The 24151-nt window shown below is 44.1% G+C and overlaps 3 protein-coding genes across 4 annotated transcripts; 1 reads left to right on the top strand and 2 right to left on the bottom strand.

Moving 5' to 3' along the window:
- On the bottom strand, positions 1-2106 carry LOC129737888 (uncharacterized). The gene has a single exon (XM_055729053.1). It carries the CDS (start codon positions 2104-2106, stop codon positions 1-3), a length of 2106 nt encoding a protein of 701 aa, XP_055585028.1.
- Positions 2107-2178: 72 nt separating this feature from the next.
- LOC129737887 (uncharacterized) lies at positions 2179-6948 on the bottom strand. Its single transcript, XM_055729052.1, has 2 exons — positions 6114-6948; positions 2179-4613 (listed from the first exon to the last, which is right to left on the bottom strand). Exons 1-2 carry the CDS (start codon positions 6946-6948, stop codon positions 2179-2181), a joined length of 3270 nt encoding a protein of 1089 aa, XP_055585027.1.
- Positions 6949-19903: 12955 nt separating this feature from the next.
- LOC129739513 (uncharacterized) lies at positions 19904-23873 on the top strand. Of its 2 annotated transcripts, XM_055730987.1 has the most exons (4): positions 19904-20026; positions 20090-21172; positions 23645-23728; positions 23795-23873. In XM_055730987.1, exons 2-3 carry the CDS (start codon positions 20539-20541, stop codon positions 23698-23700), a joined length of 690 nt encoding a protein of 229 aa, XP_055586962.1. In that variant the 5' UTR covers positions 19904-20026; positions 20090-20538; the 3' UTR covers positions 23701-23728; positions 23795-23873. The 2 variants fall into 2 exon arrangements, with proteins under 2 accessions (XP_055586962.1, XP_055586963.1); XM_055730988.1 differs by having other exon boundaries at positions 19924-21172.
- The last annotated feature ends 278 nt before the right edge of the window (positions 23874-24151 follow it).

The raw sequence follows: 24151 nt of genomic DNA, 5'->3' as shown, positions 1-24151 counted from the left end.
TCAGGCCCAAGTGTTTTTCAGATTTCGATGTTGCTCAATAGGAACTGGAGGCTGTTTGATCCCGTTGGAACTCCCCAAGAGAAAGTGGTTTGGAGTAAGGGCCTCGTACTCAGCAGAATCTAAAGGAAGGTAGGTCAGAGGCCTTGAGTTAACTATGCCCTCGGCCTCCACAATCAAAGTCATAAGCCCTTCGTCATCCAATTTACCCTTGCTATACCCGTCATTCAAAGCTGTTTTAACTGATCGCACAAGTCTCTCCCATACGCCACCCATATGAGGAGCACCTGGTGGATTGAAGTGCCACTTCGTGTAGCAGTTGGTAAAGGTGTTCATCATTTCTTGACGAATTTGGTCTTGTAGTATGTTGGAAGCACCTACAAAGTTCGTACCATTATCTGAGTAGAACTCAGAAGGAGCGCCTCGCCGGCTAACGAATCTCCGAACAGCGAAAATGCACGAAGTGGTGGATAATGAGTAAACCACCTCAAGGTGAACAGCGCGAGTAGTGAGGCAAGTAAAAAGTGCAATCCATCTTTTTACTCTGGAACGGCCCACAATAACCAGAAGCGGTCCAAAGTAATCTAGGCCAGTAAAGGTGAACGGACGATTACGATCGGCTAGCCTAGCGACTGGTAGAGGTGCCATTGGGGGTGAAACAGGTTTAGCATTTCGTAATCTGCACGTTCTACATTCTCGGCATATTTTTTTGACTAATGAGCGAAGTCCTGGGATGGTATATAGTTGGCGTACCTCGTTTACTACTGTTACAAAATTGGCGTGATTATAACGGCGATGATAAGAGTCTACGACTAGAAATGTCACGCGATGCTTTGTAGGTAGAATTATAGGAAAGCGCATTCCAAACTCTACGGACTCATAATTTCGGATTCGACTGTTCTCTCTAAGCAGACCTTCCTCGTCGAGAAACGGTGCATACTTACGAAGCGGGCTACTTGATTCGAGCACTCCTCCGCTTCCTTTTCCCAAAGTAGCCATTTCTTGTGGGTAGACTTCTAGTTGAACCTGTTTAAATATCAAATGTGATGCAGCTAACAAGTCTGATTGTTGCAAAGGACTAGATAGACTGATAGGAACCTTACGGTGATAGGCAAATCTGAAGACGTAGGCAATTGCTCGATGAAGACGTTCCCAACGAGAGAATCTCTCGTAGGAAATTATCGGTTGATATTCTATGTGAAGAAAGACCGACGCTCGCAGTTCTTCTTCAGTACTGTTTACCTTTCCGACTATACTTGGCCAGTGACGTTCCGATAGCCGAAGGAAGCTTGGCCCAGTGAACCAGTTTGAATTGTTTGTGAAATACGGACCACATCCCCATTTAGTTGCTTCATCCGCCGGGTTTGACTTGGAAGGCACCCACCGCCAGTTTGCTGGAGTTGTCTGCTCTAAAATCTCGCCGACTCGATGTGCTACAAATGGACGGTAGTTGCGGGGATCCGAATGTATCCAGGAGAGTGCTGTCCTTGAATCGGTCCAAAGTATCGTACGGGAAATTGCAATATCGTGTTTCTCTTTGATTAAGCTCGAAAGTTGGGCTCCTAAGAGACAGCTCTGAATAAGCTCTAGTCTCGGAATAGACATGGGTTTTAAAGGAGCCACCTTAGCTTTACCCGAAATTAAAGTAACGTCAGACGTTCCATCATCGTACTCAACTCGAAAATAAGCCACGCAAGAGTACGCAACTTCGGATGCGTCCACAAAAACGTGGAGTTCAGTATTCTTATATGTAAGCTTTGTGGCATTGGCGAAATAGCAACGATGTAATCGGACGGTTTGGATAAAATCGATCATCTTAACCCACTCGTTCCAACGTGTAAATATTAGGTCTCCAACCTCATCGTCCCAGTTGATCCCCGATCGCCAAAGGTCTTGAATTAGCACCTTTCCGTGAATAATAAATGGCGCGAGTATGCCCAGGGGGTCGAACAGTGACATCACACATCGTAAAACCTGTCGTTTCGTAGGCCTGCTGCCAGATTGCAAAAGATCATGTACTTCATTTTTCATGTGAGTAGAAAATCCTAGCTCGTCGGTATTAGGGTTCCAGAGCATTCCGAGGACACGCTCGAATTTTTCTCCATCCATTAGTTTTAGCTCTTTTTCCGTTGAATTTGGCAGTACGTGAAGATGGTTTAGTACATCAATACTGTTGGATCGTCAGTTGTGAAGTGTGAACCCTGCATTTTTTTGAATAGTCACGATATCTGCGGCGATTCTTTTTGCATCGTTTTCTTCGTCGAAACTCTCAAAGTAATCGTCGACGTGATATCGGTTGATAATTGATATTGCTGCCTCTGGGAATTTCGGTGCGTGTTGCTCGGCATTCAAGTTTTTTATGAACTGCGCGGATGCTGGCGAGCAGGTTGATCCGAAAGTCGCCACATCCATCAGGTAGATTTCCGCCTTTAGCGAAGGGTCTGATCGCCACAGGAATCGCTGTGAGTTCCTATCTTCTGGGCGGATTTGGATTTGATGGAACATTTCCTGTATATCTGAGCTGACGGCGAATCGATATAAGCGAAATTGGAATAGAATGCTAGAGAGAGAGGTAAGTAGATCCGGTCCCTTCAGAAGGTTCTTATTAAGAGATACTCCGGAAACCTCGGCCGCCGCATTCCATATGATACGAATCTTTTCGGGCTTCTTGGGATTCATCACGGCACCTAGCGGCAGATACCATATCCGGTTGGGATCCGCAAGGCTTAACTCCTCAGGCGTGGCTTTATGTGCGTACTTTTTAGATACATATTCCGCAATTTGTTTGTGCAGGTTTTCCTTCAGCTTCGGGCTTCGATTCATTTTGCGCTCTAGGCATTCGAGCCTTCTATGAGCCATGTTGAAGGAGTCCGGAAGTATTATCTCATCGTCGGCCCACAACAGTCCAGTTTCGAAGCGGTGTCCCGTGTGCTTGGTAGTCCGGCTGAGGATGGATAATGCTCGATCCTCCTGTTTAGATAGGGGTTTCGTAACTGTGGAATCGATGTTGTCGATATTGAAATAAAATTTGACTAACTCGTGTAGTTTGTAATCAGCTGAACTTTCACGGACGTGGTAACTGGATGTAACCGTTGTTTCTGGCGAAGACTTCCCGTAAACACACCATCCTAGCCTCGTTTTAACTGCGACGATACTCGATCCTTCCCCTTCCTTGACCTTGAGAGGGACAGCCAGTCGTAGATTATCGATTCCTATCAACAAACGAGGTTTAGCGTTGCGATAACTATTGATAGGGATTCCACGTAGATGATCACTGTGCTCTATTGCATGTTCTGCGTCGAAGTTTTGTATTGGAAGATTTAGGCAAGCGACCGTTCTAGCGTTCGTAAGCGTAGATCGCTTTTTTTGTTTTACGCCGGAAACTTCTATGTTGACTATTTGGGATTCTTTCTCCATTCTGCTGGTATTGCCAGTCCACTGTAGGCACAACGGTTGTAGGCTACCTCTAAGTCCTAATTCATTCACGAGATCGTTTTCAACTAACGTCAGACTGGAACCTTCATCTACAAACGCGTACGTTTCAACAGCGCATTTTGGCCCATAAACGGTTACAGGAAGTAATCGAAAAATAGTTGCTGCTTCGTTGGTTCGATGGGTATGGTGTTCTGCCACCTGTAACGTAGCGTTTTGGTCGGGTTTTGTGCCATGGAGTAGAGGATGATGTCGATGTTCGCATCCGTCGATGTTGCAAATTGATGCACTCCTGCAAGAGCGTCTACCGTGACTACATAAGCAAGAGAAGCACACTTTAAGTGCCCGAGCCTTGTTCCACCTTTCGTCAACCGACAAGCCTTTAAATTTAAAACATTCTCTCATACGATGGCCAGTTTTGCCGCAGAAAACGCATTCTCTAGCTTTCTGTCTTTGTTGCTCGTGCAAATCGGATTGATCTGATTCTCCGCCAGTTTCGTTGTGTAGATTTATAAAACCCTTAGATTTTGATCTATCTCGAAGCGCATTCTTGGTCTTTGGATTGAAACTGATAACGCGAGAGGCATCCTGTGCGACGATATTCATAAAGTCTCCAAAGCATCGTAAGTCCACATACGTCAGCTCTCGAGAATATGCAGCCCACTGCATTTGGTAATCCGTAGGCAGTTTTGCAATTAATTCTTGTAGCAGCTGTGGGTTGGCTAAATGGGTTTGTTCGTTGGCAGCTTCGATGTGGTCGCACAACTCCTGAACCGCTTCCCCATACTCGACCAGACCTTCTAGTTTGTCCGATCTCTGTACTGGAATCGTTCTCACCATTTGTAGAAGAGAATTTATTAGAATGTTTGGGCGGCCGAATCGTTGTCTTAGAGCTTCAATTACTTGTGGTACTGCAGCAGGAAGGACAATGCGGTTTCGAACTTTTTCCAGGGCATATCCTTTTAGACAGCGTTGTAACCGCAGCATGTTTTCTCCGTTCGTGAACCCACACACGGCAGTTGTGTACTCGTAATTCGCGATGAACATTGGCCACTCTGCTGGATCACCGGTGAAGACGGGCAGGTCACGTGCGAAGGATTGCCGAGCCGCCAACTGTTGAGGCGAGAGGGACACAGGATTTACGAACTCACTTGTAACCGGGTCCAGTAATTGATTAAGATGAGCTTGGTTTGTTTCCGTACGAGGATTTGACAGCGGTATTTTTGAATGACATGTGGGTAATTTGTTTATAATATGTTCATTTTCAAAGGGTAATGACGCCAATGGCTGGATTGCCTCGGACGACGTAAGCTTGGGCAAGGTAATCGCTTCATTCATTGGCGTAGATTGTTGAGGCTGAAAAAGCGTGCCTGGATGACGCAAAGTATTGGAAACCCCCCTTAGATTCGCGGTAGCCGGTTGCGAAAAAGGTGCAGACTGAGCTTCCGGTTGGTAGAGGGTCCGGGCTTCAATAAATTTTGGATGAGAAGGGGCATATGACGGGTGCGCGAATTCGTGACGCAGCTTCCCAGTTTCATTATATTTACACCCAAAATTCAGCCTCTGTGCCAATGGCGTGTAGTCAATTACATAGCATCATTGGTACAAGAAGATAACGCGACCGGTGCTGATTCGATTTGCTCCCACTGGCATTAATCTCCCAAGTTAACCGAATTGCGTATGTCTGAAAGAAACAAAATAAAAACGTTTGTACGTCCCTCCCTATCGCATCACAAGACGAAGAAGGATAGAAATAAATACCGGCCAACACCAGGCAGCCAGCGAACCGAGCACTGTGCGTGTGAATGTAGCAAAAGCAACAACAAAAATATCCTTCTAATTCAATCCACTGGCACCGGCAAACCACGGCCAAGCTGTGCGTGTATGCAGTAAAAGCAACAAAAAAAACATTCCTTCAATTTACCGGCAAGCAACCACGCACCGGCCAAGCTGCCCGGCTTTAGCAGCTGTGTATATGTAGCGTGTGTATGTAATAGCAGGCGGTAAGCAAACACAGTTCTCATTCAATGGGTTTCCCGTTTCCTTCACTCCCGTTCCCTTTCCCGTTTCCATAACAAAACAAGCTGCCCGGCTTTGGCAGCTGTGTATATGTAGCGTGTGTATGTAATAGCAGGCAGTAAGCAAAGCACAGTTCTCATTCAATGGGTTTCCCGTTCCCTTTCCCGTTTCCATCGAAAGACAAAGGAATGCATTGAAAGAAGGCCAAACGCCGGGAAGCCGCCGTTGTGCGTTTTTTTCGATTGATCGGTGACAGAAAGCCTATGACAAATATCCCTCATCCTGTATGAAGCTTGAATAGTACACTGGTTAAAATGCCGGTCTGGCAAGACGCTATGATTGGTAATTTGAGTTCGATTCTCACTACGGCGCTGTGGTTTTAATTTTTATTTTTTTTGTTTCTGGGATGAATTATCCAATAGGAATAGGTTTTTCTTGTTTCGCTTGAATGTAGTGGTCATCATTTTGGTTGGGAGCCGAGTCCTTATGCCAGTTACGGTTTTTCAAACATACCGTTTTCGGCACAGTGCACATTTCAGCGCATTATCGGCACAGAGATATGCTAAATAGGCATTGGATTTTTGCAACCTCTTCTATGGGTGTATTGATTGTGGGGCGAATATTTTGGGCAAAGTAATTTTTAGTTTCAAAGGCTTGACACTTACCTGAAGGCGCAGAGCCTGTCTGAACGGTGAGATGTATATCAGCTTGTTTATGATTTCCAGTCAACGATTCCTTTGGGGCTGATTCACTCGGACGATTGATCGCCTCCCTTGCTATGGTAACCGTCTTGGGAATGGCACCGGTACACCTTCCGTTGTGCTTACTTGACGGAATCATCCTTGTTGATTCGGCGTTGGGTTCCTCTGGTGAAAGTATTGCAAGCATTTCTTGACACTGCTTCAGCTGTCGTTGGAATTCGGCTAACTGATTCCCCATGACGGCCTTGCCTTGACGATGGGCCATTTGCAGGTTATGTTCCTCGAGCTCACGATTTGAAGGGAAGCGGAGCGATTCTTTAATCGGTGTGGTTGTAGCTCTGGGTGCTCCTCCCACAGCACCATCGTCGCTGTGAATACTATCGACCCACTGTTGAGTACGTTTTTCAGCTGCAGCCATGCTGCCTTGGGTTCGAAAACTTTGGAACTCTTCGGCATTGATCAGCGCGTTCTGTTCCTCAAGAAATTGTTTGCTCAATTCGATATCGACACGTTGCCGTTCAAGGTCCTGACGATCTTTGAGACGCTGGAGCGCGGAACTTGAACGAGATCCTGATCGGCAACTGTTTGCGACTTCACGGCACTTCGGGCAGATCCAATCTCGATCTTCGATCGACTCGTTGACACCCGCGCACACAAGATGCCACCATGTCTGACATCGATCACATTGGACCATATTGTCGTAAGTATCGTTTAGGTCACATGCTTGGCAGTTTTGGTTTATACGCTTCTTTTTAGCCAGGGCACCTTTTCCGGGTTTGAGCTTATTTACCGAAGACATCCTTTGGTGTTTTTCGATAAATACTTTGAAGATTGTTGAGGCGATTAAACTCGACGCTAATTTGTAGCAGATTTATTTATCAGCTTCAAAGCTGCAATTATAATTTAGGTTAGGTTTGTTTGCTCTACATAGTGAATTCAGTTCGACTTACTATTTAGTGCCGATTTGCAGTATTTGCCTCGATTATTTCAGATGATTTTGTGCTCCTAACGTGGTGCTAATTTAATGAAGTGTTTCACAAGGTTAATAAGCATTACACAAATTTTTCGAATTTGTAAGTTACCTTTCGAAGTAAACCGATGTGTTAAACTGCTAGTTGTGGCCTAACGATTTGACGCGTATCTGAATGTATCTACGGGATACTAAACCTGATTATAAGCACCGATCCTCTACATTTCATATGTTGGTAGTTACATGTGCTGAGCACTAATTCACTACTAGATACTATCTATACTAAGATACTTGGCTTCTCTACTTGAGCACGGCAAAGAAGGAAATGAACGGACTGAATTGTCGAAAACTTTGTCGACCCTAGCGAATTACAAACTTAAGCAGCGGAAGTCGCGTATATCGGTATTTGTTTTGATTTGCACGGATTATTAATGATGACGTTGCGATGATCATCATCATCGATTAGACGGTAGCAGCTTCAGGGTTGCCAGGTGCGGTAACAGAGCTAATTCTAGCACTCAGACAGCCCTTTTCGATGTTGTAACGGATATCCAAACAAAATGTGACAGTAAGAAGAAGGTAGCTGCGTTATTCCTGGATCTTAGCAAAGCGTTCGATACGTGTGACCGAAATATTTTGCTAAGACATCTTTTCGAACTTGGTATCAAGGGGCGCTCACTACAATGGTTTCGAAGTTTTCTTCGCGACCGCCTACAGTTTGTCAATGAAAACGAATTGAAAAGTTCCGTATTGCCTGTTGATTTCGGTGTCATACAAGGAAGTACTCTTGGACCCACGTTATTCAACTGTTATATTAACAATTTAAAAAATGTACTATTTCACGGCAACATTTTTATGTTCGCTGATGACATGGTACTTATCTACGCCTGTGATTCATATGACCAGCTACAAAATAATATTAACGAAGATCTCCTAACGTTACACCGATGGATGAACCAGCACAAGCTAACGCTCAACGCCGAGAAAAACAAGTACATGATATTCAACGATCGACAAAGCGTATCTATGAGCCTCAGGTATGGTGATACAAAATGAAGCTATCAAAAACTTATTCGGTCATCACCGTAGAACATCGACGCAGTTCATTCACACTCATCATCATCACCTTCTCACCCTGGAGAATGTGTACGGTTATGCTGCATGTCTACACATTCATCAAATTCAACATGGATTGGTCCACACAAATACGGTTCTAAGCGTTCGGACAGGCATCAACACATGACCCGTGGGCGAAATCATCTTTCAACGGCAAGGATAAATACTACTACATTTGGTCAAAATTCGGCGCTGAGAAAAGCTATCAACATGTACAACCAATTGGAAGAAGATCTCAAACTCCTTAGTTACAATGTGTTCAAAAAGCAGTTAAAACAAAAGTTATTAGTCCAACAATCATGATCTCTCTCATACTAAGTTATTTTGTCAATTATTATATTTTTCCATTCATCAAGAATTGATGTTTTTATAAAAAATGTGAAATTTGAAATGTACCATAGAAATCAAACAAATTTGTAAAACAAAACTGGTCAGTCTCTAAGAGCATTGGCTCAAAGACAAATAAAGATACAAATACAAATAAAAAAATACAGATTTATTATTATTTTTGCTTCTGCCAGCAAGCCCGTTTTCGGTTTTTTATTGCTATTGTTGCTCTCTGCCAGCAAGTCGTTTGATTAGTTGTACCTGCCGTCTGCAGCCGATCGAAGTGTGAAGAGCTTTGTCAGTCACACTCAGGGGAAATTTGACCATGTGTAGGAGCTTCGTCAGTCGCATGATGGAGAACTGTTGATTGTTGTCGTGCTTTATCCGTCATGCGAGTAGTGAGGCTCCGTCAATTGAGAACAGTGCCAGTCGTTTGATGAAACAAAACTAGTCGGGTCAAGCATGACGGGCGAAATTTACCAACCCTGGTTGGCGATAATAAACGGGTTCGGGAGCTTGCTGTTGCCTACTGGTTTCAGGATAAGAAACTGGGCGTCACCGTGAACGCCCGCGGAAACCATCCAGGCAGGCATCGATCTTCTGTTGTTTTGGCCTGGAGGGCCAGTTTGGCCACCCCATGGTGAATTTTCATCCACCGACATGGGGGTATCTTGTCGGTGGGATATCACTCGCGACGTAATACTACGTTGCTACGAAGCGCAAATGGAAAGGAGACTGAAAAAAGTCACACGAATTAGATGTCCGTGTTAGTGAACAATGCTTAGAATAAAAATTCAGTTGGAAAACGTATCGAATCGGAATCACGTCTGAACACCGCAACGTTTCAGTGAGAACTGGAATCAGGCGAATGTTTGAATATTAAATAGAATACACACATTTCTTTCACTTGTTATTTATTTTTCTCATTTTTTAATGTTTTTTTCACACTTTTCCTATCCTGGGAACGCACCTATTAGCGAGCGAAATGCCATGCCACCTTCGTCAAAGAAAGCACCAGGGTGTTTGCCGGATGCAACTTGTTGCAATTCCAGATGTGGTCCTTTTTTATTCACGGACTGTTGCGAGTTCCATGTTGCAGTTTTAACCTGGTAGAAAAAAAAAACAAACACACTTAATCAGAAATTTAAAAAATTGGAGAATCTGAACACTTTAAGATAGGACCTTACCTGTAAGCATCCGATGTCGATTCAGCTACCAATTCGTCGTGGAGTTGGCCACCACAAGAACCATCAGCAACGAACATCCGGAACCACACTTAATTGCAACAGCTTTTTACTTTTCTCCCAACTGGCGCGGCGCCAGTTTTAGTAAAACCTTCGTTTTACTGAAATCAAGTAAAATGACCTTTTTTATTACTAAAATCAAGTAAATTGAGCTTTTTGCTAACTCAACATTAAAACAATATCTTTGCTAACGGAAGTAACAGCGAAATTTTACTAAATGGAGCCCCGAAAGTTTTGTGTGTACACACAAAATTTTTGAGGCCGAAATTCAGCAAAATTTTGCTCAAATTTGACCAGCTAGAAAGTTAGCAATTGATTTAGTAATTATTTTTTGCTAAAATTTTAGCAAACAAGCGAAAAACTACATATGCATGCATATAGGGGAGATGGGGGCATAACGAGCACCCAGGGCATAATGAGCACTACGCTTTTCTACGAAAGTACGTATTTTCTTAAATAAATTTTCATGAGGATTTGTTTCGTACTTCCTATAGTATTAATTTTTCACAAAAAAAGGAATCTCCTTATCATCTTTACAGAGATATTTAAAAAAAACTAGCTTGGTTCTCAAGTTACGAAAATATTATAATTTTTGTGCACCACGAAATAAGCTCTTATGATCTTAAAATAACCTTTGATCTATAATGTCGCACTGCAACATGATGTACACATTGTTTCTCAATTTTTACCATTTTGATTTTTCATTTTTAGGAATTTGTTACATTTAATATTTTTGATTATTTTCGGATACGATATTGGAGCGAAGTCGCAAACAATTTATAATTTACCCATTTCCCCATAAACAATTTAAAGCGTGCAACCAAGATTGGAATGCGTTTAGCACACCCCTGCCTGGCGTGAAATAAACAAACAAATACATAAAGAAATCGCACCGCAAATATTCGTGACCCGGGAAAAGTTTGCGCTTGAATGTTGGCTACACTTCGGCTGTCAAGCACAACACTTCCGGGGAAAAAGTCGTGCAAAGTGGTGGAGGAAGCCGCAGCAATTTTCGCGTGCATCAAAACGCTGAAGGTAAGCGAGATCCCGTGCAAAATATTCGTTTTCATCAACCCAACCATTGTTCCCGCAAAACAGATTTCGCTCCACCACTGAGCGACGAGAATCCGGTGCTGCTAGCACTCGAAAGTGCGGAGAAAAGGGGCCGAATTAAACGGCTTGGAGGAAACTCGTGGACACGTGATTCCTGGCGGTGTTAAAGAAGCCGGCAATTATACGCCCACTGCCGGAAAACACACCCAGAAAGCGGGTAATCAGAGGCCAGTTTGCCAAAGCACCAGCAAAGCCAGAGGAAAGGGGTCAAACGTGAGTAGCAAATTAGGATTCTAATAAGATAACTTCCTGATTGGAAAATTTCATCCTCTTCAGGACCCTTTTTTTTATACGGGTGGCTTACCTCTACGGAAGGCTCATTTATTTTGCCGGGACGATTAAGCTGTTTCATTGTGGTGTCTTTGGCCGAAGGTGCCGCGCGATTGTGAAAATTAGTCGAAGCCACTGGTTCCTCGGTACGCTTCCGAATTTGATGCACGTGTCAGCTCTTTGCTTTCTTCTTTGCACATCGGCGGTAGGAGAGCGCTATCAAGAAACGAGAAATTTCACTGCCTTCTCGACGGTCAGCGGAAAAAGTTTCATTTCGGAAGTGCGCCAGTGTGGCCATCTCGGCTCGGCATTCCTTTGGGTGTTGATGACCAGTCGACAGCGGGGAATTATTGCGGTTCAGCCACGATTTAAGAAGAATTTGGACTTCGATCACGATTGTCGGAGTGAGCCGACACGACATTGTCGGAGTTGTTCGAGCGAACGGAGACAGCGAAGATTCTCTAGCGAAGACAGTGGAGGATTGCGGATGCTGCTTTGGGCCTCCGGAGTGCACCCACAGGGGGTTGTGCCAAGCCTAAAAGTAACAGCAGCTGGAAAGGAGAGTGAGTGCGCGATTGTTGTCGTTCTTAAGGAAACGGTGCGGCATTTAAGCCGACAGGTTGCAGAAAGCGCAGTGTTGTTGGGTGGATCCCACTGTGCGCGTCAAGCACCCTCAGGGTGTGCTGTTGAATTTTCGGAACCATCGTGGGAGCAGGATTCCGGAATCGAGAGCATGAAACGATCGTCGCTACTATTCAAACATCGAGGCCAGCAAAGTCAACGAAGCAACACAGCACGTAAGTCGCTTTAAATTATTGTTTTTATGGGGGGGAAATAATAAAATGGGTCATCCAAAATTATGCAACCACTATTGATGTTGCTTTATTTATGTTTGCGAATTTTTATCAGCTTTATCTGGTGGCTTCGTCCCCAGTAGTAAAGCCTCCCATAATAAATGGCGCCCAACTAAATCGAACCTAATTAGTTGTGCTTGTTCGATAAATTCTAAATGAGCTAGTCACAAATGTCGTTATTATTTGTGTAAATGCTTATAGTTATTATGATTATGATGATTGTTATTGTTGATCAGTAATCATCATTAATTGTTGAATATTATTACCGCTCTTTTTTTTCAAAATATCGTATCATTCTTCATTAGACCATAGTTGTAACACTTAATTACTGGTTAGTTATTGATCCATTCAAAATGAATTCTAAAATAGAATTATTTCACCTCAATGATGAGGAAATTGCATACGAACTGGCCTTGCGCCATGTGACAAATTTGGCTTCTAGCACCAGACGTGCTAAAGTTGTTAAATTGAAGGCACTAGTCCAAGAGGACATATTAAGAGAAACCAATTACGTTAGCTCTGAATACGCGATGTCTCCGGAATCAAATATTGAAGCCTGTCAGATGGCGCTTCAGGAATTGAAAAGTTTTGTAGATTCGGCAATACAGAATGGCAACTCGGAGCAAATGGCTTGCACTCGGTCGAGATTGCTACATTACCGACAACGGTTGTAGATTATACCGCCGGTCTCTTCGGTAAAAGAAGCGCGGAAGATTTTGAGCGATTTGGTCGAGATGTTAATTTCCGAAATAAACAGTGCTGTCAACAAAGTGGTACGCAGTGATTCGGGAAACTTAAGTGGCAGATTGAGTGAGCCCAGCAGTGAAATAGCGGAAGGCAGAGATGAAGACGACAATCCTAGCTGGGGTCAAGCGGTTCCAAATCGGCGTAGAGGTGCCACAGGTCAACAAGATCCAGCACGAGAGCATGTCGGAGGGTTAGCTGGAAGGCAGCAAGCGCAGGAGGACGTCCGGAGTCCAACGAACTTCAACATTGAAGCGGAAGTGGGTTTGAGGTCCGTAGACGTTATCGACGAGTTACGTGTGGATCTTCAACATCGACAGAGGAGGCAGCGAAATTTGGGTGGCAGTTCTCCACACTCCAGCAGAAGCTTCGGTTATGAGGAGCAGCGAATGGTGAAGGCGATTCACAACTGGCCGTTCAAGTTCCGGGGTGAAAAGGACACGACGTCACTCAACATCTTCCTCGACAGGGTCGAGACGTTTGCCAGATCCGAAGGGCTTAGCGATCGAACTATTCTTGCTTCAGTAAAACACCTTCTGTTGGAAGATGCACTTGATTGGTACTCCAGAGCGTTAGCCCAAGGTCTTCTTCTTTCGTGGTCACCATTCAAGCGAGAGATTCGTCGTGAGTTTTTGCCGAGTGGATATGCACAGATACTGCGTCAAGAAGCTAGTTTCCGATATCAAGGTCCTGATGAACCTTTTGGCAAATTCTACCGAGACATTTCTACATTATTTCGGTTTATCGAACCGCCACTTACCGAAGAGGAAATGATGTTCATGGTGAAGAAGAATATGAACATGGAGTATGCTACCATCGTTACAGCACGGCAACCGAGAACACTGGTGGAGTTATTGGATGTATGCAGCAACTTCGATGAAACCAGGTTATTGTTAAGCAGACAGCGCAGGATTCCAATACCCCATACAGCTCTATTAGAACCAAACTTCGCCACACCCGCGCCAGGTCGTGCGCAAGCGACGCAGCATCAACAGCAGCGTTTCAACAGGGTTCACGCAGTGGAAGCCGATAATCAAGAACGAGTGGTAATGGAGCAGGCGACAACGTCCTATCACCAGGCAGAGGAGCACACGACTCCACAAGACTTCGTCGATTGGCAGGAGAAATACGAACAGTTGTACGAGCAAGTTTGTGCCATGAAGCTTCAACTGGAACGCAGACCGAATCGTTTCAATACAGGGCTACAGCAGCAAAACTCTCTACAGCGACCGGATCAGCGCCTGCAACCGCTTACAACTTCGGCAGGTCAGAACAATATGGTGAATCGGCAAGGCAGTCAAGCGGAGAACTATCGAATACAACATCCGTTGCAACAGCAAGCTAAATGGGCGCCGCGGCAGCAGCAGCAACAACAGCAGCAGCCTCAACAGCCGCAGCCTCAACAGCAACAGCTTCAACGGCAATTCCAACAGCACTATCAACCACAGCTCCAGAACCAACAGCTTCAGCAAGCAGGCAGCAACATGTACGATCTAGATCCTGTTCAGCATACAGCGTACCGTCCAGCGCTTTGCTGGAACTGCGATGAGGAGGGGCATAGGTTTCCGGATTGCACGAAGGCACAGGCAATTCTTTTTTGCTACCGATGCGGTCGAAAAGGTTACACGTTACGCAGCTGTCTTGTTTGTAACAGCGAAGCGGAAAACGCCGCAGCGAGGAAGTGGTAGATGGAGGGCCAGATTCTTCGCAACACATCGATCAACCTTCAATACCTCCCGACCTTCAAAACATCAACTATATAATCATCAATCCCGGACATGACAATCGTCCACACGCCGTTCTGGACATCCTAGGAAAGAAAATCACAGCTTTGTTGGACAGTGGTGCGAACTGTTCTTTGCTAGGTGGCAGTAAAGCACTGATTGTAGAAGAGCTTGGACTACGAAAAGAAGCACTGAACGGTGGCATCAAGACAGCGGATGGAACGCCACACAAAATCAATCACTTCACACGTCTACCGATATCATATAACAATCGGAATGAAATATTACCAGTCCTTCTGGTGCCGAGTCTGCCAGACTGCGCCATCATGGGCATGAACTTCTGGCAAACGTTCGGAGTCAAAGCGGTATGCTGCTCAATGATTACTGATGAGCAAGAGTTTGAAGCAGAGCCGATGAAGCAACTATCGGTAGAACAATGCCAGATACTGAATGAGACAATCAAGCTATTCCCGAAAGCCGAGGAGGGAAAATTGGGAAGAACGGAGCTTTATGAACACCGTATAGATGTGAGCAACGCCACGCCACGGAAGCAGCGATATTACCCAATGTCCCAGTATGTCCTGGAGGAGGTCAACCGCGAAGTAGACAGGATGATCTCGTTGGATGTTATCGAGGAGGCAGTTTTTTCGCCGTGGAACAACCCGCTTGTGGCAGTCAAGAAGAAGAACGGGAATTACCGCGTCTGCTTGGATGCAAGGCATCTCAACTCCATTATGGTTAACGAGGGCTACCCAATCCCGCAAATTTCTTCGATTATAATCAACAATCTAGGAGGTTGTTCATTCATATCGTCGATAGATCTCAAAGATGCTTTTTGGCAAATGCCGCTTCACAAGGAATCGAGGCCACTGACGGCATTTACTGTACCTTCCCGAGGGCACTTTCAATTTAAGGTGGTCCCTTTTGGGCTCTGCACAGCCAGCCAAGGTCTTGCGAGGATTATGACTCACTTGTTTGCGGACATGGAACCGTACGTCTTCCATTATTTAGACGACATCATCATATGCTCCAAATCGTTTGAGGAACACATCTCAGTCCTGAAGGAAGTAGCAGCCAGACTACATCGTGCAAAGCTTACTATTTCGGCCGAGAAGTCCAAGTTTTGTCGTCAGCAGATCAAGTATCTCGGTTACATTCTCAGCGAAGGAGGCTGGAAGGTGGACGACGAGAAAGTAGAGTGTATTGTCAAATTCCCCGCACCTACAACCAGGAAGGAAGTTCAACGGTTTCTGGGAATGTGTGGATGGTACCGTCGCTTCATCTCCGATTTCTCTCGTATTGCCGCTCCCATCACCGAGCTTACGAAAACCAAAACGAAGTTTCGTTGGACAGCAGCAGCCGAGGAGTCTTTTCTAAAACTTAAGTCGGCCCTAGTAACAGCTCCGGTCTTAGCGATGCCGGACTATACGAAGCCATTCTCTATCTCTTGCGATGCCAGCGATATGGCAATTGGAGCCGTGCTGACGCAGATAACCGATGGAGACGAACACCCAATCTGCTACTTTTCACAAAAACTTTCTTCATCGGAAAGGAAATACACCGTAACGGAGAAGGAATGCCTGGCCGTAATACGAGCGATTGAAAAGTTTCGTGGCTACGTCGAAGGAGTACGTTTTGTGGTTTACTGTGATCATTCCGCCCTCAGCTACTTGAAAACCTTGAAGAATCCAACGGCCCTGATGAGCAGGTGGTTGTTGAGGCTCAACGCGTTCGATTTTGAGATACGATATAGGAAAGGCAGCTGCAATATCGTTCCAGACGCACTGTCCAGAATAGTTTGTTCATTGGTCTTCTCAATCACGCAGGTACACGATCCGTGGTACAAAAACCTTCTCAAGCAGGTGCAGAATCAAGGCGGAAAATATCCGGACTTCCGAATAGCAAACGAAGAACTCTACAAGAATTGCCAAGTCAAAGACGAGACGGGAGTCATCAGTCATCGATGGAAGAAGATCGTTCCGGAGGAAGATCGAGCAGAATTGATTCGTCGTTTTCACGATTCGCCATCAGCCGCGCACTTAGGTTTCTACAAAACATGGCACAAACTTCAACAACACTATTATTGGCCGAAGATGCAGGACTCCGTCGCTCGTTACGTGAAGGCTTGCGCTACGTGCAAAGCCAGCAAAGCTCCCAACAAGCAAATGATGCCGCAGATGGGGAAACTTAAGCCAGCAAAGCTGCCGTGGGAGTTAATATCCATCGACTTCGTCGGACCACTCACCAGATCCAAGAAGGGCAACACAGTTCTTCTGGTCATCGTCGACTGGATTACCAAATACGTCATTGCCCACCCGATGCGGGCAGCCGATTCAACCAAGATGGTCGAGTTTCTCGAGGAAAAGGTCTTCCTGAAATTCTCCAGGCCGAGGATAGTACTGTCAGATAACGGGAAGCAGTTCGAGTCACAAGTCTTTCGAGCGCTGCTTAGCCGCCATAACATCATCCACATGAAGACAGCATTCTACGCACCGCAGGTCAACAACGCCGAGCGGGTGAACAGAGTTCTCATTACATGTATTCGTTCTTTGCTGGAAGAAGATCACCGCGAATGGGACAAGAATCTGGCAGCCATTACCGCCGCTATTAACAGTGCGAAGCACGAATCCACCGGGGTCAGTCCACACTTCGCCAACTTCGCTCGGGAACTTTTGCTGCACACGGACCTCTACACTCAGCAAGACTTAAACGTGTCAGATGATCCAAAGGTCGCGCAAGAGATGAGGTTGTCCACGATCAACAGGATTCACAAGTTCATTCAGCAGCGAATCAAGAAGAACCATGAGAGAACGAAGGAACGCTACGATCTACGGAAGCGCGCTGTCTCGTTCCAACCGGGCGAGCTAGTATGGCGTCGTTCGTTTGTACTATCGTCGAAGGCGGACCATATAAACAAGAAGCTGGATCCGAAGTTCATCGCTGCCATCGTGAAGGAGAAACTGGGAGCGAATTTGTATGTGTTAGAAGATGTCGTCACAGGAAAGCGTGGGCGCTACCATGCGAAGGACATCAAACCTGATTAGATATTCAAGCTATGTAAGCAACAACGCTGACCACAAGCTCACTCGGAGCACAAAACACGAAATGGAGAAGGCTGAAGGACCAACATCATCTTTGAAACCTCGCCCCCAACAACTCGGAGTAAATTATACAGAACTCTTCTATTCGAACAACTGAATGGAGCTCAGCTGATGCTAATTCGTCGCGGGACCAGCGTCGGCTGAACGGACTCTGAGAACTCTGCCAGGAAGTTCGTCAGAATTTGAAGAGGGCTGGCAACCTTGCGTGGGATTGCCGCCACTCATTGTCCAGAATGCAATCCTGTCATCTTGAAGCAGCGCAGCAGCGCTGGGGATAGTAGTACTGGTGAACCACCGTAGCCAGGCGCTACACACCATCGCAGAGAACCCATCCAGGTTCGGGATATTGGAATGTTCGGAAAGTCAAGTACAGCAGCTCCAAACACCACGTCGCTGCAATTGAAAGGATTGTCAGGACATCAAGAAGAGGATTCAGCACCACAGAATACAGTTATGCGAAGAAGTTGTGAGGAGTAGACATCATGACGGCCGCTACTACCATATCGACTTTCTCTCGCTAACTATCGAAACCCACACGCCTAGCCAATCTAGCTATGACCGCTACCCAAGGTAGTCAACAAGATCCTCTCGAGGTCAAAACACGCCAGTCGGTACTACCACAACTGGGAGATCATCCACCTACCCTATCAATCTCCAAATCAATACAAGACCTTCAGCTATGACCACAGCCAAAGCCTGCAAACCAAGCGCAACCGCGCAGGAAATACCGTTAGGCCGATCGGGAAAAATCGTGCATCTGGAAAACGCAGCGAGCAGTATCTATCAGCTAACTCCTCGTGAGTACAACAACAAGTCTATCTACGTCCGCTACCCAAGGTAGTCAACAAAATCATCGTCGATGCAAAAACACGTCTATCGTCACCACCACCACCATCTGCCATGCTCGACGACTCCGGAAGAAGGCGCCGTCTGAAGGAGATCATTCGCAGCAGCATCAACATCCGATTTTGTCCCACAAACACGAACACTGCTTAACGAGCACAGTATCAACAGGACAACGCCCAGTGTTGCTTGAAAGAGGTTGCAAGATTCCTTTTGACTTTCTCCTAGTCCGGAGGACCATAATTCGACCAAGCATCCTGGATGAAAGAGGAACCGAATAGTGACATCTATAAACAATCCCGATTACGACAACCCGATAGAGACAACCTTCAACCAATCATGAACTCCCGATTAAGACTACCCGATTAAGACCACCCAATCAAGTCCACCCGATCAAGACCACCCGATCAAAACCACCCGATTAAGACGACCCGATTAAGACTTACCCGATCAAGACTATACCTTCTGCCAACAAACACCCGATTGATACTTCCCGATTAAAACTCCTGATCAAGAAATTGGTCGTTGAAACAAAAAACAATCTCCCAACATCCCCTATAAAAGCCAAAAGACCTACTACGGTCAAAGCCATTAATACACAATAGAGCATCGTTAGAATAAGTGCCGACAGTAAAACTGTCTTCTATAAATGCGAAATCGCATTAAAATCGTATGTTAAGGATCATTCACAGTTGTCAAAGGGGGTTGCCAAGACAATTCAAAAGGAACGCGATCTGGAGGCGCGGTAAAACCTCTATCTTGGGCTCTTCGTAACTTAGAGGACTAAATCCCTCTTTTCCCTAGACTTCTGTTGCTTCGTTCAACCAGTATACCACTACCGCCTAGTTTTGTTTTGTTAAGTCCTACTCGTAAGATCTCAGTCATTCTTCATTACAATGGCTATTAGATCTAGGATATTTGTAAGCTGCTGAAGTAAGAGTAATATTGTTGATTTTTCGCAGAATTCGATGGAAAATTTGCCAGATCTGCTGGTGCCTACCGACACAATCTGCCATGATTTGATGGCTTAGAGTTATATTTGTATTTGGATATTTGCCAAGATTAGTTGGTTTTGAGTACCGTTTGTATTGAGTTTGTTTATTGAGCTGTAGACACCTATCTAAAAGGTGTATTGCTTCCGAGATTGAATCGGAAAGAAGTCGTTTAACTCCATCGAATTCATAGAGAGGTAAGAAATTTTCATGGATCCCTGTCATGATCCATGAAAATTTCTACCAAAGCAGCAATGTTGTGTTACATTTAATATTTTTGATTATTTTCGGATACGATATTGGAGCGAAGTCGCAAACAATTTATAATTTACCCATTTCCCCATAAACAATTTAAAGCGGGCAACCAAGATTGGAATGCGTTTAGCACACCCCTGCCTGGCGTGAAATAAACAAACAAATACATAAAGAAATCGCACCGCAAATATTCGTGACCCGGGAAAAGATGGCGCTTGAATGTTGGCTACACTTCGGCTGTCAAGCACAACACTTCCGGGGAAAAAGTCGTGCAAAGTGGTGGAGGAAGCCGCAGCAATTTTCGCGTGCATCAAAACGCTGAAGGTAAGCGAGATCCCGTGCAAAATATTCGTTTTCATCAACCCAACCATTGTTCCCGCAAAACAGATTTCGCTCCACCACTGAGCGACGAGAATCCGGTGCTGCTAGCACTCGAAAGTGCGGAGAAAAGGGGCCGAATTAAACGGCTTGGAGGAAACTCGTGGACACGTGATTCCTGGCGGTGTTAAAGAAGCCGGCAATTATACGCCCACTGCCGGAAAACACACCCAGAAAGCGGGTAATCAGAGGCCAGTTTGCCAAAGCACCAGCAAAGCCAGAGGAAAGGGGTCAAACGTGAGTAGCAAATTAGGATTCTAATAAGATAACTTCCTGATTGGAAAATTTCATCCTCTTCAGGACCCTTTTTTTTTATACGGGTGGCTTACCTCTACGGAAGGCTCATTTATTTTGCCGGGACGATTAAGCTGTTTCATTGTGGTGTCTTTGGCCGAAGGTGCCGCGCGATTGTGAAAATTAGTCGAAGCCACTGGTTCCTCGGTACGCTTCCGAATTTGATGCACGTGTCAGCTCTTTGCTTTCTTCTTTGCACATCGGCGGTAGGAGAGCGCTATCAAGAAACGAGAAATTTCACTGCCTTCTCGACGGTCAGCGGAAAAAGTTTCATTTCGGAAGTGCGCCAGTGTGGCCATCTCGGCTCGGCATTCCTTTGGGTGTTGATGACCAGTCGACAGCGGGGAATTATTGCGGTTCAGCCACGATTTAAGAAGAATTTGGACTTCGATCACGATTGTCGGAGTGAGCCGACACGACATTGTCGGAGTTGTTCGAGCGAACGGAGACAGCGAAGATTCTCTAGCGAAGACAGTGGAGGATTGCGGATGCTGCTTTGGGCCTCCGGAGTGCACCCACAGGGGGTTGTGCCAAGCCTAAAAGTAACAGCAGCTGGAAAGGAGAGTGAGTGCGCGATTGTTGTCGTTCTTAAGGAAACGGTGCGGCATTTAAGCCGACAGGTTGCAGAAAGCGCAGTGTTGTTGGGTGGATCCCACTGTGCGCGTCAAGCACCCTCAGGGTGTGCTGTTGAATTTTCGGAACCATCGTGGGAGCAGGATTCCGGAATCGAGAGCATGAAACGATCGTCGCTACTATTCAAACATCGAGGCCAGCAAAGTCAACGAAGCAACACAGCACGTAAGTCGCTTTAAATTATTGTTTTTATGGGGGGGAAATAATAAAATGGGTCATCCAAAATTATGCAACCACTATTGATGTTGCTTTATTTATGTTTGCGAATTTTTATCAGCTTTATCTGGTGGCTTCGACCCCAGTACAGCCTCCCTTAATAAATTTTAAAACACGTTTTTACTTAAATTTGTTGACTAGGGGCATATAGAGCACCATATTATCGAGGCATAATGAGCATTTTCTGCCGTAGAATCTAGCAGCGAATTAAAATTGATTTATAGCGCCACACCTTGACTAGTTTTCATCCGACGATTTAGCCTATTGGTAAGGTGTCGGAGAGTTAATCAAAAAACTAGAGTTAGATTTCTGTTCGAGGTGATTTTTTTTCCATTCCATGGTCGATTTTTTTATTGTTACTTTGTACGGCTAGTAGCATTATCCTCCGAACAAAGCACTTAATGTATGAGCGTGCGTTTGTTTGTATTCTACAAACAGACCTAGATTAATTTGTTATTGCTTTGTTTGATGAATCTACGACTCACCTGACTTCATCGAATTGAATTCGCTGCTAGATTCCCCGGCAAAAACGCACATCTTGCTCTGATTAATGGTGCTCATACTGCCTCAGGGGAAGTTCTCATTATGCATCCACAGTGGCTGGTTTTCAGCTTTTGGCAAAATATTTTAAAATGCATTTTTTAACGTTTTCATCTAGTTTTTCACGTTTCAGCCCGTTAGGGAATAGGCTTTTCAAGTGTCTGAACACGAAACAATAATGTAACCTCCATATTATAGATATTTTCTATGGTTAAATAACCGTTTTCCTTAAGGTGGCCATTATGCCCCCATCTCCCTATGCATACATATATGCGTTGGAACAATACAGAAATTATTCGGGTGCATAAATTTAAATAACTGAAATAGTTATTTTTAATATTTCTGGATATTAATGTCAGTGAAATGTCCGAGTAATTAAAACATAATAATGTAGGGGAGATGGAGGCATAATGGCCACCTTAAGGAAAACGGTTATTTAACCATAGAAAATAGCTATAATATGGAGGTTACATTATTGTTTCGTATTCAGACACTTGAAAAGCCTATTCCCTAACGGGCTGAAACGTGAAAAACTAGATGAAAACGTTAAAAAATGCATTTTAAAAAATTTTGCCAAAAGCTGAAAACCAGCCACTGTGGAGGCATAATGAGAACCCCCCCTGAGGCAGTATGAGCACCATTAATCAGAGCAAGATGTGCGTTTTTGCCGGGGAATATAGCAGCGAATTCAATTCGATGAAGTCAGGTGAGTCGTAGATTCATCAAACAAAGCAATAACAAAATAATCTAGGTCTGTTTGTAGAATACACGCACGCTCATACATTAAGTGCTTTGTTCGGAGGATGATGCTACTAGCCGTATAATGTAACAATAAAAAAATCGATCATGAATTGTGAATGGAAAAAAATCACCTCGAACAGAAATCTAACTTTAGTCTTTTGATTACCTCTCCGACACCTTACCAATAGGCTAAATTGTCGGATGAAAACTAGTCAAGGTGTGGCGCTATAAATCAATTTTAATTCGCTGCTAGATTCTACGGCAGAAAATGCTCATTATGCCTCGATAATATGGTGCTCTATATGCCCCTAGTCAACAAATTTAAGTAAAAACGTGTTTTAAAATTGATAAAAGTGAAAAATCAAAAATTTTTTGATGGTAAAAATTGAGAAACAATGTGCACATCATGTTGCAGTGCGTACATTATAGATCAAGGTTATTTTAAGATCATAAGAGCTTATTTCGTGGTGCTCAAAAATTATAATATTTTCGTAACTTGAGAACCAAGCTAGTTTTTTTTAAATATCTCTGTAAAGATGATAAGGAGATTCCTTTTTTTGTGAAAAATTAATACTATAGGAAGTACGAAACAAATCCTCATGAAAATTTATTTAAGAAAATACGCACTTTCGTAGAAAAGCGTAGTTCTCATTATGCCTCGGGTGCTCATTATGCCCTCATCTCCCCTATATTTTTTTTCATTTCTGAGTGTAGGTATCACGGATAAAAAACTCTATAGGTTGTTATCAAAATTCGTATGGTTGGCTCATCTATATCACATATTTTTGGTTGAACCCATAATATTGTTTAATCAACATCGATAACTACATACAAACTAGCGTTTATGTAAAGTTGATTTGGCTGTAGAGGATTTCTCAACCGCATATCGCTAAAATAATTCAACAGCTATTAGATTTGGCTATATTTTCCTAGTCTACATTATAATATCTGATAGTTATTTTTTTAATATCACTGATGCTTGACTGAGCTTGAGTTTGTAAAGTAAATTGTCCGACTTAGAGGAAAAAAAGCCAGTAGTTATTTCTCGCGGAAGAAATCAACCAACACGAAGCGGAAAGGGAAATATAATTTATTTTTTTCAGTTGATTTTGTTTTCATTTTTTTTTTAAATGTTTTCAGATAGAGATGTGTGGGTGCATTTTGACCCTCGAGGGCCTATCCGGAAGGTGGAATAATAAACAGCGATGAATAAGATCATATCACGTAAGTTACATAGTATTCTTTATTTATCAGTATCATATTTTCATAAAAGCTTTTATTTTATTCCAGGGCGCCGGCAGTTCAATTTCCACCGAAAAAAAATAACAGCATTTTGTTTCAGGGCCATGACGGCGGCTCCTCCAGCAGAAACAAAAAAAAAACAATGGAATTAAAATTCATGCCATTGATCGTATAATTAAAATGAAAAATAAAATAAAATTGTTTCATTTTAAAAAGAAAAACAATGCATTTTATCTGTTTAAATTAATTTTATGAATATTTTGAATCAACGATTTCCCACGTTCACGGAGAGCAGCATGTACAGTAGAAATAGCCATACGAATGATTGAATGAAAATTCCTGTTGGATTCTTAGCATCGATGCAATCGCTAAATCAACCATTTATCCTTTTGTGGCAAAGTATCA

The sequence above is a fragment of the Uranotaenia lowii genome, chromosome 1, assembly GCF_029784155.1.
Source record: "Uranotaenia lowii strain MFRU-FL chromosome 1, ASM2978415v1, whole genome shotgun sequence".
In the NCBI taxonomy this organism is placed as follows: domain Eukaryota; kingdom Metazoa; phylum Arthropoda; class Insecta; order Diptera; family Culicidae; genus Uranotaenia; species Uranotaenia lowii.
This window is presented reverse-complemented; position numbering and strand designations above follow the sequence as displayed.

What these genes read in the sequence shown, in the direction of transcription:
- LOC129737888 (XM_055729053.1), bottom strand. Translation starts at nt 2,106, where the DNA reads ATGGATGGAGAAAAATTCGAGCGTGTCCTCGGAATGCTCTGGAACCCT.
- LOC129739513 (XM_055730987.1), top strand. Translation starts at nt 20,539, where the DNA reads ATGCACGTGTCAGCTCTTTGCTTTCTTCTTTGCACATCGGCGGTAGGA. An exon ending in TCAACGAAGCAACACAGCAC is followed by an intron (nt 21,173 to 23,644) that starts GTAAGTCGCTTT and finishes AAATGTTTTCAG; the next exon opens with ATAGAGATGTGTGGGTGCAT.
- LOC129737887 (XM_055729052.1), bottom strand. Translation starts at nt 6,948, where the DNA reads ATGTCTTCGGTAAATAAGCTCAAACCCGGAAAAGGTGCCCTGGCTAAA. An exon ending in GACAGGCTCTGCGCCTTCAG is followed by an intron (nt 4,614 to 6,113) that starts GTAAGTGTCAAG and finishes AAACAAACCAAG; the next exon opens with CTCATCTTAATCAATTACTG.